Below are 12,069 nucleotides of genomic sequence, written 5' to 3'. Positions count from 1 at the left end.
GCTCTTTTACCATTTGGATCTTAGTGTCCCCTAAAGGTCTGTGTATTAGAGGCTTGGTTAGGAGGTAGTGGGATCTATGAAGAAGCATAACCTAGAGGGAGGCTTAAGGTGCCTGGGGTGTGTTCTTCAGGAGGATGGACCCCGTAGGTCAGCAGCTTCGCTCTGTCATGTGTTTCCCACCATGATGTGCTGCCTCAACACAGGTCCAAAAGCAATGGGCTCAATCAATCAGGGACTGAAACTTCCAAAACTGTGAGCCCAAATCAACCTGTTCTCTCTACAAGATGACTATCTCAGGTATTTTGTTACAGTAACAGAGCAATGACAAACACAGGGTTCTTAAGGAAAAGTCAAATTCCTGTTCATAAATCCTCCATAATCTAGGGCTCACCAAGATTTCTGCCAGAGCTTCTAACACTTCTTCCTCCTCCTTTGCTCCATCCATCGGGAACTCCAACATCTCCCGGAACACATTTCCTCTTCAGAATTCCATTCTTTGCATATGCTTCTCTCTCTGCTTAGAATATTCTCACTTGTACACTCCCTTCTTTGCCTAGCTAAGTAGACACATTTTTAAAGCCTTTAAACGGCATTTCCTCAAGGATGTTCTTGCCAATGCCCTAGAGAAGGTTAAATTCCCTTAAAGTAGCATTCTCCATTCTGTGTTTTCAGACTTATTCCATTGGTAATTACCTATTTAATGAAAGGCATTCCTGCCTGACAATAAATTTCATGGAAATGAAACCACTGCTATTGTGTTAGTTGGTTTTGCATCATTGCGATCAAAATACCTGAAAAGAACAACTTCCAGGAGGAAACGTTTATTTTGGCTCATGGTCTCAGAGGTTCAGCCCATGGTGGGTGAACCCCATTGCTCTGGGTCCAAGATGAGGCAGAACATCGTGGTGGCTGGAAAGCAGGGCAGGGTGGAGAAGGGTGGTGGGAAAGATGAACCGTTCCAGGGTACGTCCCCAGTGACACACCTCCTCCCATCAGGCCCACCTGCCTATAGTTACCACCCAGCTAGGCTCTTCAAATGAGAATGGACTGACTGGGTCACAGCTCTCACAGTCTAATCACTGTACATCTAAATAGTCCTGCATTAACAGGAGCTTTTGGGGGACACCTCATACCTAAGCTGTGACATCTGTCCACTGTGATCTCCCTGGTGGAAGTGCCCGCTGGAGTAGAGAAGGCCCTCGCCAAGTCTATGTGACACCTACAGTGTTTGTACCCAGATGGAAGGCCAGTCTATGAAATCTCAAGTTCCAGTCTGTACTGGGCAGGACAGACCTTGCTGGTTCTACCACACACTAACCCTTCACTCTGAAGGCATTCACACAGCCCAGGATGAGGCCCTTCAGTCCCTGAGTTGGACCAAACCATGACCAGCAAGGCATGGTCTGACGTGTAGTTTGATGTTGAAGATCTCCCGAAGGCTTAGTCCCCAGTGTGGCTCCACTAAGAGGTGGTGAAGCCTTCAGGAGGTGGGGCCAAGTGGGAGGTTTTAGGTCACTGAAAGCAACAACCTCTGAGGGGACTGTGGGACCCTGGTTTCTTCTTCCTTTTTTCATTTCTGGCCATGTGGGTGAGCCACTTTGCTCTACCACCTATATCCTGACATGACGTGCTGTCTTGCCACAGGCCAGAAACACAGGGCTGACTATGAACTGAAACCACAACCATGAGCCAGAATAATCTTTCTTTCTTTATAAGTTGAGTATCTCAGTTATTTTGGTACAGTAACAGAAAGGTGACTAACACAGCGACTGGTGGCAGCAGGGGAGAGAGAACCAAAGACCTGTGTAATCTAAGGTTTAAGAAAATGATAACAGAGCTGATGGTCTGCTCCTGAAGTGATTGCCATACAGCTCACAAATTTCAATTGGATGAGCCCAAGAGTTCCAAATGGATGGCAAAGGTCACAAGAGGCTGCTCAACATCATGGTTCTTGATGCTGCAGGTCTCAAAAGCAGAGGTAGAGGAAAGAAGGTATCAAATCCTATTTAACACAGATTCTGAATGGTGTGTCCAAAAACCATGGGGGAGAGGCAGTGGGCAGGGCAGCAGTCAGCAGGGCTTGTCAGAGCTAGCTGCAGACAAAGGGAAACAAAACCAAGAACAAGAGATAAAGCAAAGAACCAGGGTGAGTGGGGGATCCCATGCTCAGCTGATAGTCTGGGCTTTGGCCACCCCGGATGGCCCACAGCCCCTGTAAAAGAAGTGAGCCTTCTACTCTAATGCTAAGGTCATCCCATTTGCCTTGGTCTGAGTTCAGGGGTGGGCCTGCAGGTCCTCAGTGCCTTGAGCTCCAGTGGACTGCAATGGGCAAGATGGCAGGGAGGCCACATGGACACCACAAACATGGCACCTGAGCTTCTCAGGGCAGTGGGCAGCTCAGGGGTATCATGAAATCATGAAATCCAGCAATTAGGCCTCCAATTAACCTCTGCTTTTGAAGAATGTCATTTTTACTCTGCACAAGTTAAAATATGTCTGTCCTCTGCCTATCACTAACCATGAAGCAGCCAAACCCAGGTAGACGGAAGGTCCAGCCCTCTGCCACTGACTGCAGCAGAACCCAGGGAATCCTGTGGATGTCCCCTGTGCAGGCTGTGTGGGATTGGTTTGGGAGAGGTCATCACACCCACGTGCCCCACAGCCTCCAACCTCTGCACCTCCACAGGGGGTCCTCAGGCTCATGAACATTTTGCCAAGGCACACACGCAGGAACTCTGCCTCTGCTCAGCCCCGGGCTCCTGAATGAAGAAGCTCAGCACTGAGCCAAGGCGTTTCCTGTCTGAAGGTCCGAAGGTGACTTCCATTGTCTCCTTGTAGGCATAGCTGCCCGACAGGACTCAGCCGTCCCGGGAGCTGCCCATGTCCACAGGGTTCAGAGGATGGTGCCTTCCCTCTCACGCTGGATAAATTTGCTGCCTTCTGATTTTACATCATTTAAAAGTCATCCATTTCTTCTCTCCTTGGAGAAATGTTTTCTTAACCTGTAGATATTCTTATCATATACCTTAAATAGTTTCTGATTAATGGTTCCCAAAGTGAGGTGAACTTTCTTGATTCCTAATCTCATTTATTTCTCAATCCTGGGAAGCTTTTTTCCCTTCAGTTTATTGATTGTTTTGGTCACAGACCAGCTGTCTCTCATCCAAGCAACAGCCTTAGAGTCAGCTTGGCTATTTTTCCCCCTGAAACACGGTAAGACTTTATGTTCTCTCTATTCTCATGACACATCTTTACTTACTGAGGAGGAAATTAAGAAGTAACAAAAAAATTCAGGGAATGGTTAGAAAGATCACAGATGGCTTATTTCTTGGTGAAAAAAATCACCAAGGAAAGACAATATGCTCATTTCAAAAATTTCCCTAAAGCATAAGATATTGTATCAAATCATATGTCAAAGAGTTTAACTAAAGCATAGGATTTTGAATCCTTTGCTGTAGATAACATTCTATATGTACGTACTACATAGACATTAAGTATATGTGTATTTACAGAAAGCAATGGAGATCGATTTCTTGAGAATGCATTTATTACTCAGCTGATGTGTGCTCTGTACGGTACAGAACAGCGCAAAAGCCGAGCAGCCTGAAGGTGGGGTGACACTAGGGCCCCTCGGATGCAGTCCCTCTTTCACAGCAAGGGCCTGTCACCAGGGACCTGCAGCCACCTGCTAGAAAACCACACAGAAGGTTAAGGAGGAATGAGGAAGCAGAAGCAGGTGCCCAAGGGCCCTGGATGGGCCGGAGGAGGAGGAAGACGCACTGAGGCACTGAGGTAGTGGCCTTGAAGGGCACCCGGAGGAGGGACTGGAGAGAGGCGGGCTGTCTCCTGGGCTCCCGTGAAAGGTGTGCCCTTGCCAGGAAGTGAGCTCAGGTCCAGAGCAGCGTCTCTCCAGCTCAGGTGCAGAACAGAATTTCCAGGAGGGCTGGTTAACACACAGGAAGCCAGACGCTGCCCAGTTTCCAGGTCCAGAAGGGGCCTGAGAATTTCCATCTGTGGCTCACATTCCCAGGTGACATTGCTGCTGCTGGCTGGGAAACCATCACGAGAACGGCAGATCCTAAACCCAGGCCTGGCCTTCACGGAGCCCACTGGTCTCCACCCCCACTTTAAACATCAGCAGATACCTGCCAGCCAGGTGTATGTCTTCTGCTGAGACTGTTTATTGTAAACATTTGCCCATTTTTAAACCAGAGTGTTAGCTTTTGCTCTTGGGGTTTTGGAGTTCCTTATCTATTCTGGATATCAACCCCTTAGAGGAATGGTTTGCAAATATCTCCTCCAGCTCTGTGGCTGTCCCTGCACTGTGGCTTGTTTTCCTTGTTATGCAGAACTTCTTAGTTTGAGATGATCCTATTGGTCTGTGTTTGCTTTTATGGCCTGTGCTCCGGCCACGATCCACAACCATGGGTCTTATCCACAACGTTTTGTCCCTCGAATGTCTTGACATGCTTCCTCTGCTTCCTCCTATTAGTTTCATACATTATATTTGGGTTTTTGATCCACTTTGAGTTGATTTTTGTTTGTGCCTGTGGATCCAGTTTTCCCTGTACCATTTATTGAATAGACCACCCTTTCTTGGACGTGCGTTCCTGGTATCTGAGTTGCGATCGGCTGGCTGTACTTACATGTGTATTTACACACATGGATTCGTTTCTGGTTCTTTGTTGTGTTCCATGAGCCTGTGTGTTTGTTTTCATGCCAATCAAATGAAACCAACATGTCAAAGAGAGGCCTGCGTTCCCGTGGTTACCACAGCACGCCTCACGATAGCCCAGGCGTGCAATCGGCCGAGGTGCCCATCACACAAGAGCAGAAAGGACGCGGGGTGCCTGGACAGTGGAATGAACACTGAATGCATTTATTCAGTCAGGACAAGGAATGAAATCCTGTAACCTGCAGCTACATGGACAGAACCGGAAGACACTATGTCAAGCCAGGCACAGAATGACAAGCACTGCCTGTCTCACTCGGAGCTGGATCCTGAACAAGTGCATTTCACAGAAGAAGAGTGTAAACAGAGGCCCCTGGAGGCTGGGAGGGCGAGGGGAGGGGTAGAGAGGCTGGACGGCAGAGACTCTCGTGGAGGAAGACGTTCTAGTGTTCTACGCCGCACGGTAGGGGACTACAGCCTACAGCCATTTATCATGTATTTCTTTTTCCATATTTTTATTGGTGCACTAGAGTCGTATGTAACGGTGGGCTCTCTTGTCACACATTCGTACATGCACACGCCACAAAACTATAACTTGGCCAACATCGTTCCCCAGTATTCCTCTCTGCTCACGTATTTCAGAACAGTGAGAAGAGAGGTATTCAAAGGCTCTTGACACGAAGAGATGGTAAGTGTTAGTTGTTCTGATTGGATCATCACACAATGTGCACCGATATCCAAGTGTCACGCGCCACCCTGAAATCTGTACAATTAAGTCTCAATAAATTTATTTTTAAATGGCAGAAGACCCAGGCTTCTGCCAACAGTCAGCTCACAGCTTGCAGGACCATGTGTCCATGGGAAGTCAGAGGCAAGATCACTCCCAGGCCTCCAGCCTGAAGGCCGTCTGTGCCTGGGAGGCTGTAAGAGGCAGGCAATCTCGCTCCAAGGTGGGCTCTGCGCCCCAGGTCGAGCTGACGTGCTACTGAAGATGTGGAGGGGCATCCGGGCACTGACAGTCATGGAGGACGCAGAGTTCGGGCCATGGTCTGGGCCGTTCACCACAGCACAACAAAGGAGTGGGGTGGGGAGCGAGGCTCGCTGGTCCCCTGGGCTGAGGGACCAATCCTTCCTGTGCAGGGCTGTGCTGAGGGCAGAACTGAGGCGTCCCTGCCTCGTTGGGCGATGGGGACAGCCGGCAGCCCTGCCTGCAGAGCAGTCACCACCAAGCAGCATGGCCTCGCTCAGACCCTTCCTCCAGGAAGCTACAGAACAGGGCGATTACTCCTGGGGGGTCTCAGGTGCAGGGGGGCAGTGGCCTTAAGAATAAGTACTGTGTGCATGCTTCTCATTGGCTAAGAGGATGAGTCTCAACTTAAATCCCCCATAGAGGTAGCTGAGCAGCGGGCAGGGCAGGCTGGCCAGCTTGATGGGTGACCATTTCAGAATGTCAGACATCATCCTCTGCGCACCTTAAGCACATGTAACTTCTACGTCAGTGACGGCTCAACGCGACTGTTAGAAATAAATCTACCAGTGCAGCAGAGAAGCAAAGCCCAGGCCTTCATGAGTGTGGGAAGACGGAGATGGACACCTTCTCCCTAGACAGCCTTAAAACGAGTCCTGCTGCCTGGCCTCTGCTGTCCCCAGAGAAGAGCAGCCCTGGGAGGGTCCTCCTGCCCCAGCCCCCCTCTGCCTACAGGGCATCTCTCCGTCCGTCACCCCTCCCTTCCCGATGGGGAGCTGGGACCTTCCTCTCCCGGGTGCCTGGTGCCCTCCTCCCAGCACATAGAGAGACGCACATTTCTCTTGTCTTCTAAATAAAATGCAAAGAAACAACAGCCTGGCTGCATCCGTACAGGCTTCCCCATCCGTCCTTCCAGAGATGTGCACCTTCCAGAGACAGCTCTTGGGTGCTGGGGCTGTGTCCTCCCCTTCCCTGTGGCCATCAAGGCCTTCAATCTGGCTGGTGCCCCCACCCCCGCCCCCACTGCTTCCACTCATGTCAGGTTTCCAGAGAACTTGTTCACTCCTTAATCCACAAACGCCTATCGAGCCCCAGATTAGGCACCATCCTCCATGCCTGGGGTAAAGGTGACAAATGCAGACCTGCATCCCACAGAGTTTGCCACCTAGTGAAGTGGAAGAGAGAAAGGCAACACAGGTGACGGATAAGTGAACTGCATGGCAAGAAGCTATGATGCCAAAGGAAGAGGAGGCAAGTGGCAGAGGGAGGAGGAAGGGGAGCGGCTTGAGGCTTAGGCAGAGGCTAAGGTGGGGGCCACGCGCCAGAACGTGGGACCAGGATACTTTCCAGCAATTACATTCAGAAGGGATGATTGGCAAAGCATTAGCTGTGCTCATGGGCCTTCGAATTGCTGGGCTCTGCAAAGAAACCGGTGACAGACATGGTTACCCTATGGACATGCATGATTACGAGAATGGTGTGAATCTACATCGTGTACAACCAGGGAAGCAGAAAGCTGTACCCCATTTGTGTACAATGAATCAAAGTGCAGTCTGCAAAAAAATTTTAAAAATTAACCTAAAAAAAGAAAAGAAAATATCACAGTGAATCCTATTATTTTAAGCAATTAATATTTTAATAATTATAATAAATAAATTACCCCCCCCAAAAAAAAAAAAAAAAAAGAATCCCGTGCAAAGTCCACTCAGGAAAGAACGCAGCCTGGAACTGGAAGCAGTACTGGACCCTTGGAAGGGGTGCGATTCCACCCTAGGGCCCCGCCACCCCCGCAGCCCTGAGGTTTCCTGTATCGTGAGGACACAGAAGCCTTCAGTCCACAAAGAGAGCCGAGGGTGGCTGGGGACGGTGGGGTGTCCTAAAGGGATGAACCAGTGGGCCAGACGCGGAGAGCGGGAGCCCCCAGGAGGGCGCGCGCTGGGGTGGAATAGAGGAAAACACACTGACGCGGTCAGAACAAACGCAAAGGAAAAGGGACGTCCTGGCGGTGCTGAGGCCCTGGGAAAGCGGCCCGCAGCGCCTGGCAGGCAGAGCTGCAGAGGAGGGTGGCGGAAGGACCCAGCGGGCCTCTCCACTGCGACTTCACGGGTGGTGGTGGACGTGCCAGGCCGGAGAAGCCAGTCCACTGGAAAGTGGCGGCTGCCCTGAAGAGAAAACCACTCCTGAGGCTCGCTAAGCCTGTCAAGGACTCCGCTCAGCCTCTCAGCCGGTGGGGACAACGGGCTGGGAGAAGGGGCGCAGCAGCTCAGCAGGCAGGGGGCTGGTGTGGATGCACAGCCGGGAGCAGGGTGGGCAGTGGGAGGAATCAGAGAGGAAGTGTCAGGGCGTGGCCGAGGGCCAGGAGCCTGACCCAGTGGTGCGCTCGGTCGTGGAGAGAGGGGCTCCCCTGAACTGACCAGGGAACTTCTGGCTAAAACCTGACTCTACAGGAAAGTGTAGAAAAGTCTCTTCGAAACCTAGGAGAAGGGTCAGGAGCTGGACCAAAATATGGTCCAACAAGGAATCCCCACTTAATTCTGCAACTGGAGGTTGGAATCACCAGTGGTCTCCTAACAAAAGAGGTGGAAGATGTCTACAATGAAAACTACAGAACACTGAAAAAAGAAATTGAAGAAGACATTAGAAGATGGAAAGATCTCCCACGCTCCTGGATAGGCAGAATTAATATCATCAAAATGGCCATACTACCGAAGTGTTATACAAATTTAATGCAATTCCCATTAAAATCCTAATGACATTTTTCATAGAACTAGATAAAGCAATCATGAAAAATAAATTTAGAAAATAAAAGACCCAGAATAGTCAAAGCAATCCTTAGCAAGAAAAGTGAAGCAGGAGGCGTCACAATACCAGACCTCAAACTATACTACAGAGCTAAAGTAATAAAAACAGCATGGTATTGGCACCAAAGCAGAGGTGTAGACCAATGGTGCAGAAGAGAAGACACAGAGACAAACTCACATAAATACAGGTATCTCCAACATTTATATTTTACAGTGGAACTCTCTTTTTCAGATAAAAGCCAGAGCAGACCTCAGCATAAAAATCTATGAGGTGGGGAGGGTCTGGGTCGCGACCAGCCACATCCACTCTGCTCCCTCCTCCTTCCCCTCCTGCACCAGGCTCCTCAGAAGTGCTCTGAGAAAGGGGAGGGGTCCCCAGAATGTGGGTTTCCCTCCTCAGGCAACATGTGATTCTGTCATGTGCATGGAAAATTTAAGGAGCTCTCTTAATTTTAAGAAGAATTTAAGGACAGAGCAAAACCTGTATGAGTGGGAAACAAACTTTCCTGTAACATCCAGAGCCGGTGGGTCATCCAGGCCTGAAGCTAGCTGGCCGACCCTCAGAGAGGCAAGGCCCAGGTTTCCCCACTGAAGAAGCGGGACCACCCTGCTCACACATCTGCCCAGGAACGGCGGGGAATCAGGACACTGCCACTCATCAGCCTGAGAAGCCTGGATACCCCTCTGGGCGGGCTCAGCAGCTCTGCACCCCGGCCCGAACTCGTCAGGAGGGAGAGGCGCCTCGTCACCAACCTTGATTCCCAGCTCGATGTTTTCTCCTCCATACACGTCCATTCCAGGGTCCAGAAGACCGATTTCCCCAAAGAACTTCCTGTTGACCACGAAGGAACAGCCGATCATGGCCGGGGTCCTGCGGGAGAGAGAGAAGCTAAGAGAGAGGCTGACACACTGAAGCCTCCACCCCAGAGGCCCATGGGGAGGTGCCGGTCCTCTCCAGCCTCCCCTGGAGGCCCTCCATCCCCAGCACCTCACCATAAGGCTACTGGTGGCTGCAGGAAAGCAGGGGCCCTACAGTGTCCAGGCACACCAGTTCCCTACATGAGGACTGGCCTTGGGCACACGTGCTGTCTGCACACACAGAAAGCGGTCCTCACTGCACTCTGGTGACAGCTGAATGACAGCATGGGAGCACCAGGGAGGGTGGAAGGAAGTGTCCAGGGCCTTGGGTCCAGTCCCGAGCAAGAGTGGAAGGAAGTGTCCAGGGGCTTGGGTCCAGTCCCCAGGGAGGGTGGAAGGAAGTGTCCAGGGGCTTGGGTCTAGTCCCCAGGGAGGGTGGAAGGAAGTGTCCAGGGGCTTGGGTCCAGTCCCCAGGTAGGGTGGAAGGAAGTGCCCAGGGGCTTGGCTTTTGAGAGGGAGAAGATGGATGGAAGGATAGCAATGGCTTCCCCATCAGGCATATCCTCCTTCCCTGAGCCCTCAGAGGTTAGGCCCTGAGGCCCGTAGGTATAAAAATATAAATGGTGGGGGGATGATCTCAGCCCACAGAGGGCAGCTAGTGGGTGAGAAGGTCACCTATGGGGCCTCTAAAGTCCAAACACCAAGATGACTTTTATTTTTGTACATATGAATCTTCTGGATTCTTCCTTCTGGAATGGCCTAAAGGCTCAGATGATGCCATGAATAATCACATGTGTCAACATCGCACAAGGACCCAGCTGCAGGAGTCGATGGAACCGCACCCTAACACACGTGTCCGCTGCAGCTGTGTGCAGGGCCTGTGCACCGGTAACAAGAGACGGCCCAAGCCACGCCACACACCGTGTTACACCAGGGAGCGCAGAGTAACGCCAGCAAACACCGTCACGTCTTCCTGCCTCTGCTTCCAGACTTACAGGCATCCTTGTGTGACACATTCATTCAGCAAATAAATTATCAGCACCTACTACCATGTCTAAGGTATTTTCCTAATGCTAGAGAAACTCCAGACAGCTTCAATTCAAGCAAGGAAAAGCTTGAAATATGGTAACATTGTGATAAATAAAGTCAAGGATCAATATGAAAATGTAATAAATACACTAATGTCATGATAACTAGCATTGCGACCCTTTATGGAGCAATCAGCGTCTCAAGCACAAGGCACAAGGCCATATCCATGCACCCTCTCAGGTAAGCACCTCCAACACCATCCCCGATAACAGCTGAGGCCCAGGGAAGCTAAGTGGCCTGCTCTGAGTGACAAAACAGAGCTCAGGACCTGTGGGACTGCCAAGCTTTTGATTTTAGGCCTCTCACTTGACCACATTCTCTAGAAAGCCTTCACGGACCAGCTAGCAGATTCCCATAGCCAAAGGCCAGAAACAGCATCTCCTACAGGAGGCTCACGGAGGCTCCGCTGAGGCCCGCAGAGGCCGTTGGGCGGAGTATTCTTGAGCTGAAGCACGGACCACCAGGCTCGGCCCTCGTCTGCTCCTTCGGACTGTGAGTTTGATTTTGACCTTCGCGTCCACCTTTCTTGTCTGGAAGAGCTCTTGCACCCATGTGGGGAGGCAGTCAGGGGGCGCCTGGAGAAGCACGACGTTCAGAGTCCGATGCTGGCATTGCCACTAAACATGGTGACTGCGGTGCCACTGAAGTGCTGCAGGTCCTGGTTAAGTCCCCCCAGAGCGTTGCTGGGGGGACTAACGAGAGAAGGCGTGTGGTGTGCGGGGCCTAGAGCAGGACCTCAGTGAGCTGTGTGCCCCTGCCCTGTTTCTGCGAGGGCTTTCCAGGGCTTCCCAGAGACTGCCACCCAGGGCGGCTGCCTACAAAGAACACTGCCTGCTGCTGGGGTAGCCAAGCCAGCCTCGCTGCAGCAAGGAGAGCAATGGCTTCCCGGGTCATGACTTCCTTCCAGCTCCTGGCCCCAAGAGAACCTGGAAAGGCACCCTGGACCCATGCTCTGGTCTCAGGCAACCAAACCAGAGAAGCACTGATGTGAAACCAGGTCAGTAGAGCCCTGTTCCTCCTGGAGCTCAGGCTCAGGATGGTGCGGGAGCTGGAACTAGACAGACCCCCACCTGAGGGCTCAGGCCGCCCCTCTGGAGCCGCTCTGGTGGGCACGTGATGCCTGGGCAGAGTGTGCAGGCAGATGTACAGTGAGGTGAGGCCATGTGGAGAGCGGCCACCTGGTGACCTTGCCTCGCCATCTGCCAGGCAGTCGGCTCTGCTCCTTGCCCTCCGAGCAGAATGAGGTCAGTCCTCCTCGACTTAAGCAGAGTTGGATCAGTTTCTGTTCTTTGAAACCAAATGGCATGGTGACATGTGCTATCGTCTCCTGCTTAGGACTCAAAGGAGAAGAAAGAGAAAGAAAAGCCACGTCCCTCGGCCAGAGCAGTGACCTGCAGACAGGATGCGCTCTGGAGAGCTGGGGCAGGGCCCATCACAGGAACTGAGTGCCCCTTTGCTGGGATAGTGAGGGGCGTCCTGGGCAGGGTGGAGTCTGCGGAGGGGGACGGGGAGCCCCTGCGTTAACTGTTTTCTGGAGAACAACCACGAGGCATCGGTAAGTTCCAAAAAGTTAAATCATTCTCCCCCAGATCCTGCGCTTAGAGTCTGAAAATGCCCACGGTCAACAAGCAGGAGCGCTTAGGGTCCTTTGCCAAGGTTGCTTTCTGACCCCGAAGGCAAGC

At 51.6% G+C, this 12,069-nt stretch overlaps 1 protein-coding gene across 1 annotated transcript in view; it reads right to left on the bottom strand.

Annotated features, from left to right (window-relative positions):
* GALNT17 (polypeptide N-acetylgalactosaminyltransferase 17) overlaps positions 1-12,069 on the bottom strand; it is a 383,074-nt gene that overhangs the window by 80,658 nt on the left and 290,347 nt on the right. The window contains exon 6 of the mRNA XM_079120206.1: positions 9,194-9,311. Coding sequence (XP_078976332.1) covers positions 9,194-9,311 — 118 coding nt within the window. The remainder of the gene's footprint in view (positions 1-9,193; positions 9,312-12,069) is intronic.

The sequence above is a fragment of the Sciurus vulgaris genome, assembly GCF_902686455.1.
Source record: "Sciurus vulgaris genome assembly, chromosome: 18".
NCBI classification, from domain to species: domain Eukaryota; kingdom Metazoa; phylum Chordata; class Mammalia; order Rodentia; family Sciuridae; genus Sciurus; species Sciurus vulgaris.
Note: the sequence above shows the minus strand (reverse complement) of the source record. Positions and strands in the feature narration are given on the sequence as shown.